The sequence below is a fragment of the Chiloscyllium plagiosum genome, unplaced genomic scaffold (assembly GCF_037043375.1).
Source record: "Chiloscyllium plagiosum isolate Xiang-an unplaced genomic scaffold, Cpla_swu_hap1 HiC_scaffold_3, whole genome shotgun sequence".
Lineage (NCBI taxonomy): Eukaryota > Metazoa > Chordata > Chondrichthyes > Orectolobiformes > Hemiscylliidae > Chiloscyllium > Chiloscyllium plagiosum.
In genome coordinates this window covers 105773320-105788325 of record NW_028270141.1, presented here as the reverse complement: position 1 = coordinate 105788325, position 15006 = coordinate 105773320, and the positions used below count along the sequence as shown (strand labels likewise).

Sequence of the window (15006 nt, the reverse complement as noted above, 5' to 3'; positions counted from 1 at the left end):
TGGATAAGAAAATCAGGAAAGAAAAACATAATCATAATTCTTAAATCAGCTTAGCTTTATTTATTATTTCTAAACTCTCCGTTTGTTGCACTTACACCTAGAACAAAGGAAGATAGTTACGGTAGTTGGAGGCCAATCATCTCAGTCTGAGGATGTCCCTGCAGGAGTTCCTCAGGGTAGTGTCCTAAACTGAACAATCTACAGATGCTTCAATGACATCCTCCATTATCAGGTCAGAAGTGGGGTTGATTGCCTTGGCTTATCTATTTGTATACTGAGTTGGGTATTCAAAAAAAAGTATCTGCAGAAGACTCGGTTAGTCTCCATCTTTAAAAAAACCTTCCAAAATCTTTTTTTTAAAAAGTCATGACACTGGCCGTCACGTCAACATTGACTATTACAGTTCATTACCTGTTGCTTTTTTATGTAACGCTGTGGAAGTTTTTTTTGTTGCTAACAACACTGATTTCTCACCATTGGTAATGCATTGCTTCTTCACAACAGGAGTTCCTTGGGGTAGTCATTAGGATGCAGTGGTTTCCTACAGCCTGGCTGCAGAAGCTACTGATTCTGCAACAAGGTTGCAAAAACACCACAGTGACTGGCACACAGAATAGAAGCATGGATCGATTCAGTGCATGTTTGCAGTCAATGCCAAAACAAAGTCATATGTTGCTAATTTTAAAACTGCTGCCAAAAAACAAAAATCTACAGAGCTCTGCAGCACAACTATCCAGTTGCTGACAGCAATTGAGATCTGGCTCCAAATCAATGAGACCTCTAGGTAACCAATAATACTGGTATCGTCAAGACAGGGTGTACAGCCAAATCACATTGATGCATTCTTACAAAGAGCAAACCAGGAAGCATATATCACTGAATTGCTTGATTTTGGATTTTCAGCTTTTACAGATAGACCAATAATGGATTGCAACACACGAGAGTAAGAAAATAGAAGTACTGTATGCAAACTTTCTCTTTCGCATTTAGAATTCCCCATCACGATGGTGAAAAGTTATCAGAGGCAGGAAGGAAGGCAGATTTGAGGTTGGGATCACATCAGCTGTAATCTTATTGAATGGTGAGGCAGGTTCGAGGGGCTGAATGGCCTATATTCATACATAAATATTTAAAGTTCATCTTTTTACAACAGTGAGGATGTCTCAAAATAACAATGAAGGTAAGATGTCAGTTATAAAACCCCAGCTTTACTTCACATAAAGCTTGTTACAGAAAGATTAAGCGTGAAGGAATGGAAGTATTTTTGTCAATTTAGTAATTTCTAATTGCTTGCATTCTGAGGAGAACACAGTGGTATTCCGTGTCTAACTAGACATTTGCCATCAGGTCTCAGTGGAGTTACGACAACACTGACAGTGTTACGGTCATTGCAACAGCAAAATTCAGGTTATTGAATGTACACGTTTATTCTGCTCTAATAATCTGCCTCCCTTACAATTTCATCATTCATACCCTTTATCGGGGTCTTCCCCATCAGTAGGGATAACAGCTTGCAATAATATGGTGTCTTTAGCAGAATGAAGGATTGGAAGCTGCTTCAAAGAAGCGTTAACTAACAATATTTGACACCATGCCACACGTGGAGGGTTTTAGGGCAGATAACCAAAAACCAGATTAAGGATAATCTAAGAAACAAGGAAGAAAGCACATTCACTGGTGGTGGAATTATTTAAAAATTGGAAAATTGCAGGGCAGGAGGAGCCTATTTATCTACACCAGCTACAAACAGGAGATCAGCTTCCAGGAACCACTGGCACAGTGGCTCAGCAGCACACTGGCACAGTGGCACTGCTGCCTCACAGCACCAGGGTCCCAGGTTCGATTCCAGCCTCGGGTGACTATCTGTGTGAAGTTTGCACATTCTCCCTGTGTCTGTGTGGGTTTCCTCTGGGTGCACTGGTTTCCTCCCACAATCCAAAGATGTGCGGGTCAGGTGAATTGGCCGTGCTAAAATGCCCATAGTGTTAGGTGCATTAGTCAGAGGGGAATGGGTCTGGGTGGGTTACTCTTCGGAGGGTCAGTGTGGACGGTTGGGCTGAAGGGCCTGTTTCCACAGTGTAGGGAATCAAATCAAATCAAATCAAATCAAATCAAATCAATCACTTTTACAGGTCATTCTATCTCTGTGCTCAAGTACTGCATGACCTGCATCAAATTTTGGATGCACGATAATTTCTTTCAGGTCAGCATTGGGAAAACCAAAATCATTATTTTCTGAGCTCGCCAGAACGGAAGTCAAATCCAAAATGCCTCAGCTCTGCACCATTACCCAACTCTGCTCCTATGACAGAGATTGAGATTGGACTCAAACAGGAAATCTGAATCTATACATAAAAAGAGATTCAACATTTAAAATTGAAAATACAGAAAGCTAACTATGAATTTATGGAAAGTAGGTGAATGAAATCTAAAATTTTTGTTTGAAAATTATTTATATTGCAATTATGAGAATAACACATAGGCCAGCACTTCTAAGTGTATCTTGTGAAGTGTCAGTTATAGTTGCACTATATTCTCAACCTATGACCTTGAACACATTTGTTTCCAGGACATCAAAGTTTTCTTTGAAATGTTCCCTTTATCTGATGATCTTCAGACTTCCAATAAAAAAAAAACAGCATGGCACTGCATATGGTTTTGCCTCATATCTTGCCCTATTCTTTTCAGTCTTGATCTTTGCTTGCACCTGGATATTTTTAAATACTCAGAATTCAAAAGCAGTCAAGGAACTTCTAAAAGATTTACATTATTTGTTTTTGTGATTTGTAAAACATGCCTATAAAGCATCATAAATATTACATGATTATCATAAGTTCCTCCTCAGTAAAGAGAGCTATTTCAGCAACATTAAACTTTTCCCTTTACTTTGCTGATTTTCCTTCCTTTGCTCCATGAGTCTAAAAATATTTATTTCCCAGTCAGCAAGTTCATTCAGCATTTAATTATTATCCCTTGAATCCCAATCATGGTCAGATGTACAGTGTTGATGTGCTGCACTCAGCCAAGCACAGAGGAGCAATATCTGCATGAACAATGATTGGCAAAGCATAGCATACAGAGTGGACGGAGATTTGATGGGCGGGAACTGGAGGAGGCAAGTCGAGATGAATTAAAGGGGCTGAAAGTAGGATGCATCCCTGACAGTGACATGACTGAGCATATGAAAACTGTGTCACTTTAGGCTACATACTAACTAAACTGCTACAAAGGCATCAAGGTTTTACTAATGCAATCTAAATCAACAGTGTACATAAAATATATAAAATGGTTAAATTACTGTTTTTTGGAGACAGGAACAGCTGACACCATAGGAATAAGATTCTCTGTAGAGGTCCCCAGGACTTTGGAAAGCTGAGGAAAACAACAAAATTAGAGTAAACTTGAGAATATGCAAACTGAATTTTCCAAAATTTTGACAATTAAAAATGTTATTTAAATATGTAAACAGCAATAAGCACCTGAGGTATGAGGCTGTAATTTAATCACATTACGTTAAATTGGCAATTTATTGAAGTGCAATTGGCTTGCGTGATTTTTTTTTAAACTTTAATGATCTCATTACTATCTGATATTTGACCACAGGCTCCTTTCATTTATGTAACAGTTAAAACATCTTTGAAATGAGTGTGCTCATCAATGAGGATGTTAACTATTTGTACACTTCATATAACAGTCAAATAATGATGCTATTAGTGATTTGAGAAACATTGAAAATAGGAGCTGGAGTAGGCAATTAGCTCTTCAAACCGATCCCAACGTCTAACATGGTCATGGCTGATCATCCAACTTGGTACCAATCCCATACCCTTTGGTCCCTTTAGCCGGAGGAACGATATCTATCTCTTTCTTAAAACAATGGCCTCAACCTCTTTTTGTGGCAGACAACTGCACAGGCTCACCACTTTCTGGGTGAAGAAATTTCTCTGGATTTCAGGCCTAAATGGTTCAGCCCCCTAACTTTAAACTGTGACTCCTGGTTCTGGACTTCATCATCATCGGGAACATCCTCCCTGCATTTTATTTTTAGAAACATTATTCATTCATGGGGCTTGGGCATTAACCAGCATTTATTGTCCAGCCCAAGTTGCCCTTGAGGAGGTGGTGGTGAACTGCCTTCCCGAATCACTGCAGTCCACCTGCTGTGGGCAGATCCCCAATGTCATTAGGGAGAGAACTCCAGGACTCTGACCCAGTGACAGTGAAGGAAAGGCGATATATTTCCAAGACAAGATGGTGAGTGGCTTGAAGGGGAACTTGCAGGTGGTGGTGTTCCCATCTGTCTGCTGCCCTTGTCCTTCTAAATGTTAATTGATTTATCATCATGTGGTCATTTCATGTAATTGAGACAAATACTGTGAAAATGTTGCGTAATGTCGTCACTATTGGTGCCATCTTAAAAATACAGAAAAGAAACCAACTCAAAAGAATATCAAGGTAAAAATTTAAAAGTTCAAAATTACAGTCCTCAAGTGCCTGAGCTACGGATGTGGATCAGACCCTTTCCCCACGCTGACACAGAGTCCAACATCAGCACAAAGCAGTCGGCCATGCCTAGAGTCCCTTCGCCTTGCCACCACATTCACTGCCGGGAGTCCTGTAGACACTGCCTGGTGGACAGGCTTTGGGGAGTCAGGAGGCAAGTTACTCGCCACAGTATTCCTTGCATTTGACCTGTTCTTGTTTATACAGCAAGTTCATGGAGTTCTGGTCAATAGTAACTCTTAGAATGTTGCTATTCAGTGACTCAGTGATGGTAACACCACTGAATGTGAAGGGGTGGTGATTAGACTGTCTCTTATTGCAGATGGTCATTGCCTAGCATTCATGAGGCATGAATGTCAGCCCAAGATCTTGTTGCAGTTGAACATAGCCTGCTTCAGTATCTGAGGAGTTGCAAATAGTGCTGAACATTGTTTACTGATGTTTGAACATCCCTATTTCTGACCTTATAATGGAGGTAAGGTAATTAAAGCATTGATGAGGGGCAAGGACACTACCCTGAGGAAGACCTGCAGAGATGCCCAGCAGCTAAGATGACTGACCTTCAACAGCCACAACCATTTTCCTTTGTGCTAGGTATGACTCTAACCAGTGGAGAGTTTGCCCCTGATACCCATTGATTGCAGTTTTGTTAGAACTCCTTGGTCGGACGCTGCCTTGATATCAAGGGCTATCACTGTCACCTCTGCAATTCAGCCCTTTTGTCCGTGCATGAACCAATGACATCAGGAGCTGAAAGATCTTGGTGGAACCCAAACTGGGCATTACCTTCCGTCACTTTACTAATGATCGACAGACTGATGGGATGGTCATTGGCTGGATTGGATTTGTCCTGCATTTCATGTACAGGATATACTTGGGCAATTTTCATAACTGTCAGGTAAATGCCAGTGTTGTAACTGTACTGGAAGGGCTTGGTGAGGAGACCATTAAGTTCAGGAGCCCATGTCTTCAGTACTATTGCCAGAGCCCATAGCTATACTCGGTACCTCCAATCATTTCTTGATGTCATGTGGAGTGAATGAAATTGGCTGAAGTTTACTGCGCATGCTTCAGCCTTATGTTTTGCACTGATGGATTGGGATCTTCCATCAGAGGGGGGTGGGGATATTTGTGCAGCTTCCTCCTACAGTGAGTTGTTTAATTGTCCACCACCATTCACGACTGGATGTGGCTGAACTACAGAGCTTAGATCTGATCTGCTGTTTGTGGGATAGAGTTTAGCTTTATCACTTGCTGCTTGGCACGCAGGTAGTTGTGTTTGGTAGCTTCATTTGGATGATACCTCATTTTTAGGTATGCCTGGTAATACTCCTGGCATGCCTTCCTGCACTCCCCATTGAACTTGGGTAGATGGGCTGATGCCCTGGCTTGATGTTAATGGTTGAATGGGGAATATGTCAGGCCATGAGGTTGCAGATTGTGCTGGAGAATGGTTCATAGTGCCTCGTGGATGCCCAGTCTTCAGTTGCTAGATCTGTTGAACTCGATCCCAGTTCACACGGTGATAATGCCACACAACACGACACAGGTTATTCTCAATGTGAAGGCAGGACTTAATCTCCACAAGGACTATGTGATCATCACTCTTACCGATAGTTAGTCAGATGCTTCTGCAGATGGCGGTTTGGTAAGGACGAGGTCAAGAATGTTTTTCCCTCTTGTTTGTTCCCTCACCACCTGCTGCAGACCCTGTCCAGTAGCTATGTCCTTTAGGTCTCGACCAATGTGAACAGTAGTACTGCTGCCAAGCCATTCTTGGTGGTGGACATTGAAATCAACACCACCCGAGCGCACGTTTGAGTCCTTGCCACCCTTAGTGCTTCTCCAAGAGTTGTTCAACACAGGGGAATACAGATTCCTCAGCCAAGAGAGCACAGTGAATTGTAATCAACGACAAGTTTCCTTGCCTATGTTTAACCTGAAGCATGAGGCTTCATAGGGTCAAATGTTGAGGACTCCCAATTTTGGCACTAGCCCCCAGATATTAGTAAGGATGACTCTGCATGGTCAACAGGGCTGTAGCCTGCCGTTGTCTTTTCTGATGCTTCAGTTGATACTGCGTGGTCCATCGGTTTCATTTCTTTTTTTTTGAGATTAGATTAGATTACTTACAGTGTGGAAACAGGCCCTTCAGCCCAACAAGTCCACACCGACCCTCTGAAGACCAACCCACCCAGACCCATTCCCCTACATTTACCTCTTCACCTAACACTACGGGCAATTTAGCCTGGCCAATTCACCTAACCTGCACATCTTTGGACTGTGGGAGGAAACCGGAGCACCCGGAGGAAACCCACGCAGACACAGGGTGAATGTGCAAACTCCACACAGACAGTTGCCCGAGGCTGGAATTTAACTCGGGTCTCTGGCGCTGAGGCAGCAGTGCTAACCACTGTGCCAGCTCTGTAGCGATTGAAACAAATCGAGTGGCTTGCTGAGCCATTTCAGAGGGCAGTTGAGAGTCGACCATGTGGTCTGGAGCCACATGTCGGCCAGACTGGGTGAAGGTGGCAGATTTCCTTCCCCGAAGGATATTAGTGAGCCAGACGGGTTTTTCCAACAATCGACAATGGGGGTTTCCTGGTCAGAAAATTCTTAATTCAATTTTTTTTTTAAATTGAATACAAATTCCATCATCTGCCATGGCAGGATTCTAACTTGGGTTCCCAGAATATTTGCTAAGTTTCTAGGGTTAATAGTCTAGCAATAATGGGGTAAAAACAATGACTGCAGATGCTGGAAACCAGATTCTGGATCAGTGGTGCTGGAAGAGCACAGCAATTCAGGCAGCATCCGAGGACAGGCCCTCGGATGCTGCCTGAATTGCTGTGCTCTTCCAGCACCACTGATCCAGAGTCTAGCAATAATACCTGTCCAGGCCTGTTAGAACTTTATGGGTTTTTGTGAGATCCCCACTGACTCATCTCATTCCTGGGATTGAGTTTAATCTGGTAAATATTTGTTGTGCTGCCCTCCACCCTTCAGCAGCTAAGGTCTCACCAATGCCCTATACAATTACAGAAAGACATCCCTGCTACTGTGCTTGAGTCCTTTCACTACAAATGCCAACATATTATTTGTCTTGTTAATCACTTGCTGCACCAGTACGCTTACTTTCAGCAACTGCTGAATGAGCAAGGCCCCCTTTCCCAATCGATCGTCATTTGAACAATAATCTGCTGGAGTGCTTTTGTTAGCAAAGTGGGCAATTTCACATTTATCTACTTATACTTCATCTGCCATGTATTTGCCCATTCATTCAACTTGTGCAAATTACACTGAAGCATCTCTGCATCCTCCTGACAGTTCACATCCCCACCCAGCTTTGTGTTGGCTGTAAACCTGGAGATATTACAATTAGCTTCTTCATCTAAAATCATTCAAATATATTGTGAACAGCTAGTGTCCAAGTACTAATCCATGCAGTTCACTGTTCACTGCCTACCACTCAGAAATGGATCTGTTTGTTTCCTGTCTGCCAACCAGTTCTCTATCCATACCAGTACACCACTGTTAATCCCCACATTACAAATCTCACCATTAGCAATCTCATGCCAAAAAAGGTTGCATATAATATTTATGATGTGGTGCATCTTACATGATATAGCTTTCTATCAACAATTTAAAAGACTATTTATTATAGCTACACAGAGGAAGAGGTTCACATGAAACGGTACGTTGAATTCCGAAAACATCTGACACGGACAGGAAGAAAAAGAACTCCGAAATACTTAGACAATTTAATACATGTTGTCACACTCATTTACCTCTTCACAAAGTCAAATGGTCTGGATAGTGTCACTGAAACAGAAGTGACAATTTAAAAGATCTTCTATTTAAAGTCTTGTAATAAATATACAGTGTACACAGTTCCTGAAGTTTCAACAGGATAAATTAGGAATCAGAATTGCAAAGCTGTAAACCTCTATCAATTCATGCTTAAAAATTGGTGGAAGCCTGGGTAAAACAGTGGTGAATGGAGTTCAGACCAGAGAATTGAGAAATAATGTATTTGGGGAAGAATGATAAGGCAACCAAATGTACAATAAATAGCTGTAAACCGAGAACTGTACAGGATCTTCTGAGATGTGTACAGGAACAGAAGCAATTTGCTATGTGGGTTCACAGATCCCCGAAGTTCCTGTGAAGGTAGATAAGATGGTAAAGGAAACACATGGAAACATTGCTTTTATTAGCCAAGGCACTTACCAGCAGTGAGGTATGCTGCAACTGTGTAAAACATTGGTGAGGCCACAGCTGGAGTACTGTGTACAGTTCTAGTCACTGCATGATAGGAAAGATGCTTTCGAGAGCCTACAGAGGACATTTACAATGATATTCCATGAAATGGAGAATTTTAGTCATTGAGGAATGGTTGCATAAGCTCGAACTCATATTTTGGAAATAGTAGGCTGAGCAGAGACCTCTCCAAATGTATAAAGTTATGCAGGACTCTAGAAATGGTGAACATGAAATCTCTATTCACTTTGGTTAAGAGGTCCATAACAAGACTTGGGTCAAAACGTTTGAGGATTTCGAGATGCTCAGACAGGATTCAAGTCAAACATTTTCACCTGGCGAGTGGTGATAATCCAGAACTCATGGTCTGAAAGGACAGTTGAGGGAAACACAGCGAAACACAGTTGAGTGTAACAAGAACACTTTGGACCAAATGGCTTTCCTTCTGTGCTGTAAATGTCTAATAATTATATTAGCTTCATTAATCCTATTACTTTAAGTTTAGTTGAAATGCTTTCAGTAGTAAACCATTGATGTTAAAATAAATACATGTTTTCTGAAAGAAAATTATGTCGTACTTCAGTTGTGGGCAACATTAGCTGAGCCAACAAATATCGCTGGCCCTTGTTCCTTTGAGAAAATGGTGGGAGCTGCCTTCTTGAAAAACTGCAGTCCATGTGCTGGAGGTCGATCCACAATGCCTTTAGGAAGGGAATTCCAGAAAGGTGATGGATTTCCATACCGGGATGGGGAGTGGTTTGGAGGGGAATTTGCAGCTGTATCTGCTTCCTTGTCCTTCCAGATGGAAGTGATCATGGGTTTGGAAGGAGCCTTAGTGAATTGCTGCAGTGCATCTTGCAGATAGTCACAACTGAGCATCAGTGATGGAGGGAGTGGATGTTTGCAGATATGGTGCGAGTCAAGTGAGCTATTTTGTCCTGGATGGTGTCAGTTTTTCAGTTTTGTTGGAGCTGCACTCATTCAGGCAAGTACGGATATTCCATCCCACTCCTGACTTGTGCCTTGTAAATGATGTACATACTTCGGGGAGTCATGAGGTGTGTTACTCACTGCAGAATTCCTAGCATCTGTCCTGCTCTAGTAGCCATTGTATTCATGTGGCTAGTCCAGTTAGTTTCCCGTCCCAGGATGTTAATTCTGGAGACTGCATGGTGGTAGTACTATTGAATGTCAAGGGATGACAGGGAGATAGTACCACATTGGAGATGGCACTTGTGTGACACAAATGTTACTTGTCACTTTGCAGCCCAAGTCTGGAAATTTTCCAGGTCTTGCTGCATTTAGACATGGATTATCTGAACAGTCACAAATTATGCTGACCATTGTGCAATCAGCAGTGAACATTCCTCACTTCTGATCTTTGATGGAGAGGAGGTCATTGATGAAGCAGCCTGCAGAGATCTCCTCAGGAGATTTCCTCAAATCCACAGAACATCCCAAAGTATTTCACAAAGCAACATTGTTTTGAATTGAAAATACTGTCACAACAGACAGCATTTATGAAAAGACAATGATAGGCTTATTATTTCAAGTCAACTACTTTATCAGAACTGATGTGAGGATCAGTGACCCTCCAGGTTAACTGTCTGTTCATCTCTTAACACATGCACCAGAATGTTTCCAGCAGTTTATGTTGTCATTTCAGATTTCAAATACCTGTATTTTGTTGTCCAACTAATTATTAGTGATTTTGGTTTGGTGACAAGGTCATGGACAATGCCAGGTCTACAGGGCAACTCCATGCACTTCTTCAGTAATGCCACAGGAACTACCATATTATTGTGAACAATAGCTGTAGTCTAAATCACATGCCAAAGATGCCATCTTCAATGATGCAGAACTTCAGGGGTGCTGCACTGAAGCTACAGTCTGGATTGTGGGATACAATGTGGAATGAAGAATTCCTCAACAGCATCTATCCACAGTTTCAAAGCCCCAGACAGAGCTTGTGATGGGGAAAGAAGGGCATCCAATTTACTTTACTAATATTAGTATTTTTAAAAAATCATTTTGGCACTTCAGGCAGCTGAAGGTAAAATGATTTTGTACGATACAATCATTAAATGCCAAATATTTCTGTTTATTTTACTGCTGATGCTAATGGAAATTAACTGATTAAGCATACATTTCATCAAATGAAATAGTTTATACCTCTGATTATGAGAATATCACTTCCAACCTGCAAACATTCATTTCACATTTTTTAAAAAGAGTAAAGCTTAGAAAGTAAGATCTTTAGGTCTTGTCATTCTGCGTAACATAAAGCTTCTACAATTCTCAGCTTCCAATTTTTTTTAAATGAAGCGTTATTTAGAAAAACCTAAAAAGCTGGGCTATTTAGAATATACTGCCAAAAGAAAACCCTCAGCAAGCAGCACCTGAAGGTCACGCAGTACGGAACCTCTGCATTAGTGTATGTGAAGAGCATTGCTTACTGCTACGTACCTGCGCTGCTATAGACCTTCGGAAAAGACAAGCCATACCATCATTTGCCCAGGCCCTAAAATTCAGGAATCCGCTCTCAATTCCCGGTCTGACTGTGCCTGATCCATCCGACCGCTGACATCTGCTCAACTCTATACACCACCGGCTGCAGCAGCAGCAACAACTACCCTCCGACCTCCGACCTTTGATCTCTTCTCCGGGGAGATGCTTGGGGGGGGGGGAACTCTCAGCCAATGGCGATGCCGCTCGGCTGCCGGGGGGAAGGTAGAGGCGCGCTGATTGGCTGCTGGCGGGCGGATGTTGCAACGTTCGGAAAGAGAATGTGGAGACAATGGCGACTTCGTCAGTGTCCCGGGTAAAGGCAGCTCTTACTGAGACTCCCCCAGCAGCTCAGGGCAGGCTGCAACTCACTGTAAACCCCAAGGAGTACTGTCCAGTGCCAAAGATGTCTGCAGCTTGCAAGTGCGGTGGAAGCATAGGCACTTAGAAGGGTTTTCCAGATGATTATTTAAATACTAACAATGTGCAAGGGGACGGAGGGAGGCTGGACCATACAGAATTAAACGATGTGCTCAACGGGATAGCCAGTGCAGTCACGTTTGGTAGAAATATTGCAGCGTACCTTTTTCCTGACTGTGAACTGAGCGATGATATGAGATTCTGCTTGCATGCTGATAGGTGTTGAGAGTTGAGCACATCCGCCACTGTGCAGCACCCGCATCTGGGCACTGAAATGAAGTGGGCGATTTTTTTCCTAATCATACAGGAGATGTGGTCTTTGATGGCTGGGCCACCGTTTATTCCTCGTTCCCAGTCACCCTGGAGAAGATGGATCTGGGTTGCCTTCTTGAACTGCTGAAGCCTGTGTGGCCTAGGTAGACTCACAGCGTTGATAGGAAGAGAGCTCCAGAGTTTTGACCCAGTGAAAGTGCATTAATGTTGTTCCAGTTCAGGATGATATGTGACTCAGAAGAGAAGCTTGCAGGTCGTGCTTCCATGAATCTGCTGCCCCCATCCTTCTACTTAGTGGAGTTTGTCCGTTTGGAAATGCTGTCTAATTGATAAGTGTGTCGGTAAAAACAAGGACTGCAGATGCGGGAAACCAGAGTCTAGATTAGAGTGGTGCTGGAGATCCCTTCTCTATCCCTGATGAAGAGCTTTTGTCCAAAATGTTGATTTTCCTGCTCCACAGATGCTGTCTGACCTGCTATGCTTTTCCAGCACCACTCTAATCTAGACACTAATTGATAAGTGTGTCTTATTGTTACTATCTGGGGTATTAGAGGAAGTGATAGTCAAAGGTGTTAGATTAGGTGTCAGTCAGGCTGATGCTTTGTGCTGAGTGGTGACAAACAGTAAAATGAATAACTGGACACTAGATCTGAAACAAAAATTTTAAAAAATTGCAGGCAAAACAGGCAACTCTGGGAAGAAAGCAGAGTTAACGTTTTGAGTCCAGTGATTCTTCATCAGAACCATAAACAGCTAGGAAAAAATGGTATTTATGCTGAAGGTGAATTTGGGTGAGTGGGAAGGTGTCAAAAAGTATGGTGTTGTAGAAGCACATCCAGTCAAGCAACATCTGAGCAACAGGAGAGTCAATGTTTCAAGCATAAACTCTTCAAAAGGAATGTAAGGGAGGCCCAAGGAGGCTGAGAGATAGATGGGAGGGGATGGGGCTTGGGGGAAGGTAGCTGGGAATGCGATAGAAGATGGAGGTGGGGGGTGATGGTGGTAAGTCAGAGCGGAGGGTGGAGTGGATAGGTGGGAAGAAAGATGGACAGGTAGGACAGTTCAAAAGGGCGGTGCTGAGTTGGAAGGTGGATCTGGGATAAGGTGAAAGATGGACAGGTAGGACAGTTCAAGAGGGCAGTGCCAAGTTGGAAGGTTGGATCTGGGATAAGGTGGGCGGAGGGGCGATGAGGAAACTGGTGAAATCAACATTGATCTTGTGTGTTTGGAGGGTCCCAAGGCAGAAAATGAGGTGTTCTTCCTCCAGGTGTTGGGTGGTTAGAATCTGGCAATGGAGGAGGCCCAGGACTTGCAAGTCCTTGGTGGAGTGGGACAAGGAGTTGAAGTGGTCAGCCACAGGGTGGTGGGGTTGTTTAGTGCGTGTGCCCCAGAGATGTTCTCTGAAATGTTGCGCAGGTTGGCATCCCGTCTCCCCAATGTAGAGGAGACCACATCGAGAGCAACAGACACAGTAAATGAGGTGTTTGGAGGTGCAGGGAAATCTGTCGGATTTGGAAGGATCCTTTGGGACCTTGGATGGAGATGAGGGGGGAGGTGTGGGTGCAGGTTTTACACCTCTTGCGGTGGTAAAGGAAGATACCAGGAGTGGAGGTTGGTTTGGTGGACAGGGAGTGGGGAGGTGATGTAGACCTAACGAGGGAGTCGCGGAGAGAATGGTCTCTACGGAATGCTGAAAGGGCTGAGAGGGAAATATATCTCTGATGGTGGGACTGATTGTAGGTAGCGGAAATGGAAGAGGATGATGCGTTGTATCCGGAGGCTGGTGCAGGGGAAGGTGACGATGGGCTAGGTCCGTCCTTTTGGCGAAGGAGGGGTAGCGTTCAAGGGCGGAGGTGCGGGAAGTGTAGGAGATGCACTGGAGGGCATCGTTGACCACGTGGGAGGGGAAATTGTCGTTCTTCAAGAAGGAGGCCATCTGGGGTGTTCTACGATGGAATTGGTCCTCCTGTGAGCAGATGCAGCGGGGACAGAGGATTTGGGAGTAAGGGATAGCGTTCTTACAGGAGGGTGCTGGGAGGAGGTGTAGTCCAGTTAGCTGTGGGAGTTGGTGGGTTTGAAGTAGATGTCCATGTCAAGTCGGTTGCTGGAAATAGAGATGGAGAGGTCCAGGGAGGGGAGTGAGGTGTCTGAAATGGGTCAGGTGAACTTGAGGTCAGGCTGGAAGGTGTTTGTGAAGTTGATGAACTGTTCAACCTTCTCGTGGGAGCACGAAGTGGTGCCAATACAGTTATCAATGTAGCGGGAGAAAAGGTGGGGAGTAATGCCGATGTAACTGCAGAAGATGGACTGTTCCATGTACAAAGAGGCAGGCATAGCTGGGTCCCATGTAGCTACCCCTTTGGTCTGGAGGAAGTGGGAGGATTCGAAGGAGAAATTGTTGAAGGGGAGGACCAGTTCAGCCAGGTGGGTGAGTGTGTCAGTAGAAGTTTACTGGTTGGGTGGGTGGGAGAGAAGGAAATGGAGGTCTTGGAAAGGAGGGGAGGGATGAGTGGAAAGGTGACAATGAGGCCCAGAAAGAGAGAGAGAGAGCTGAAACAGTTAGATAAACAAGGAAAGCAGGCCAGGAATTCACCAGCATTGTCTTATTTTTAGCATCAAACAGATTGTGTTCGAGCTGCATTCAACAGTATTCCATCACATTCTTGACTTGAGGATGATGTACAGGTTTTGGAGAGTCAAAAGTCCCAGCTTCTAAATTGCTCTCTTTCCGCAATATTGTTATGGCTGGTCCATTTCTGATTCTGGTCAATGGTAACCCCTGGGTGTTGAAACTGGGCACTTCAGACAGTTGTAATGCCATTCAATGTCAAGGGGCAATGGTTATGTTCGCTTTTGTCTTTGTTTACGTTTGTGTGGTGCAAGCATTAGGTGCCACTTGTCAGTCCAGGCAGTTATGTTCTGGTGTTCCTGCATTTGGATAAAGACTGCTTCAGTATCTGAGAAGTGACAAATGGTGCTGAATAATTTGCAATTTCAGGGAACATCCCAACCTCTGACGTGGCTGAAGATGGTTGGGCCTAGGAT

General features: G+C 43.6%; 2 protein-coding genes across 3 annotated transcripts in view; one reads left to right on the top strand and one right to left on the bottom strand.

The window, feature by feature from the left end:
• rars2 (arginyl-tRNA synthetase 2, mitochondrial) overlaps nt 1-11359 on the bottom strand; it is a 76118-nt gene extending 64759 nt beyond the window's left edge. The window contains exons 1-2 of one of the 2 annotated variants that reach the window (XM_043686915.2): nt 11230-11359; nt 3299-3372 (exon numbers count right to left, since the gene is read on the bottom strand). In XM_043686915.2, coding sequence (XP_043542850.2) covers nt 3299-3372; nt 11230-11265 — 110 coding nt within the window. In that variant the 5' untranslated portion in view covers nt 11266-11359. The remainder of the gene's footprint in view (nt 1-3298; nt 3373-11229) is intronic. The other variant, XM_087982298.1, reaches the window with a different exon arrangement.
• A 183-nt stretch (nt 11360-11542) lies between these two features.
• orc3 (origin recognition complex, subunit 3) overlaps nt 11543-15006 on the top strand; it is a 66580-nt gene continuing 63116 nt past the window's right edge. Inside the window, exon 1 of the mRNA XM_043686893.2 lies at nt 11543-11584. Within this exon, the coding sequence (XP_043542828.2) occupies nt 11561-11584 (24 nt within the window). The 5' untranslated portion in view covers nt 11543-11560. The remainder of the gene's footprint in view (nt 11585-15006) is intronic.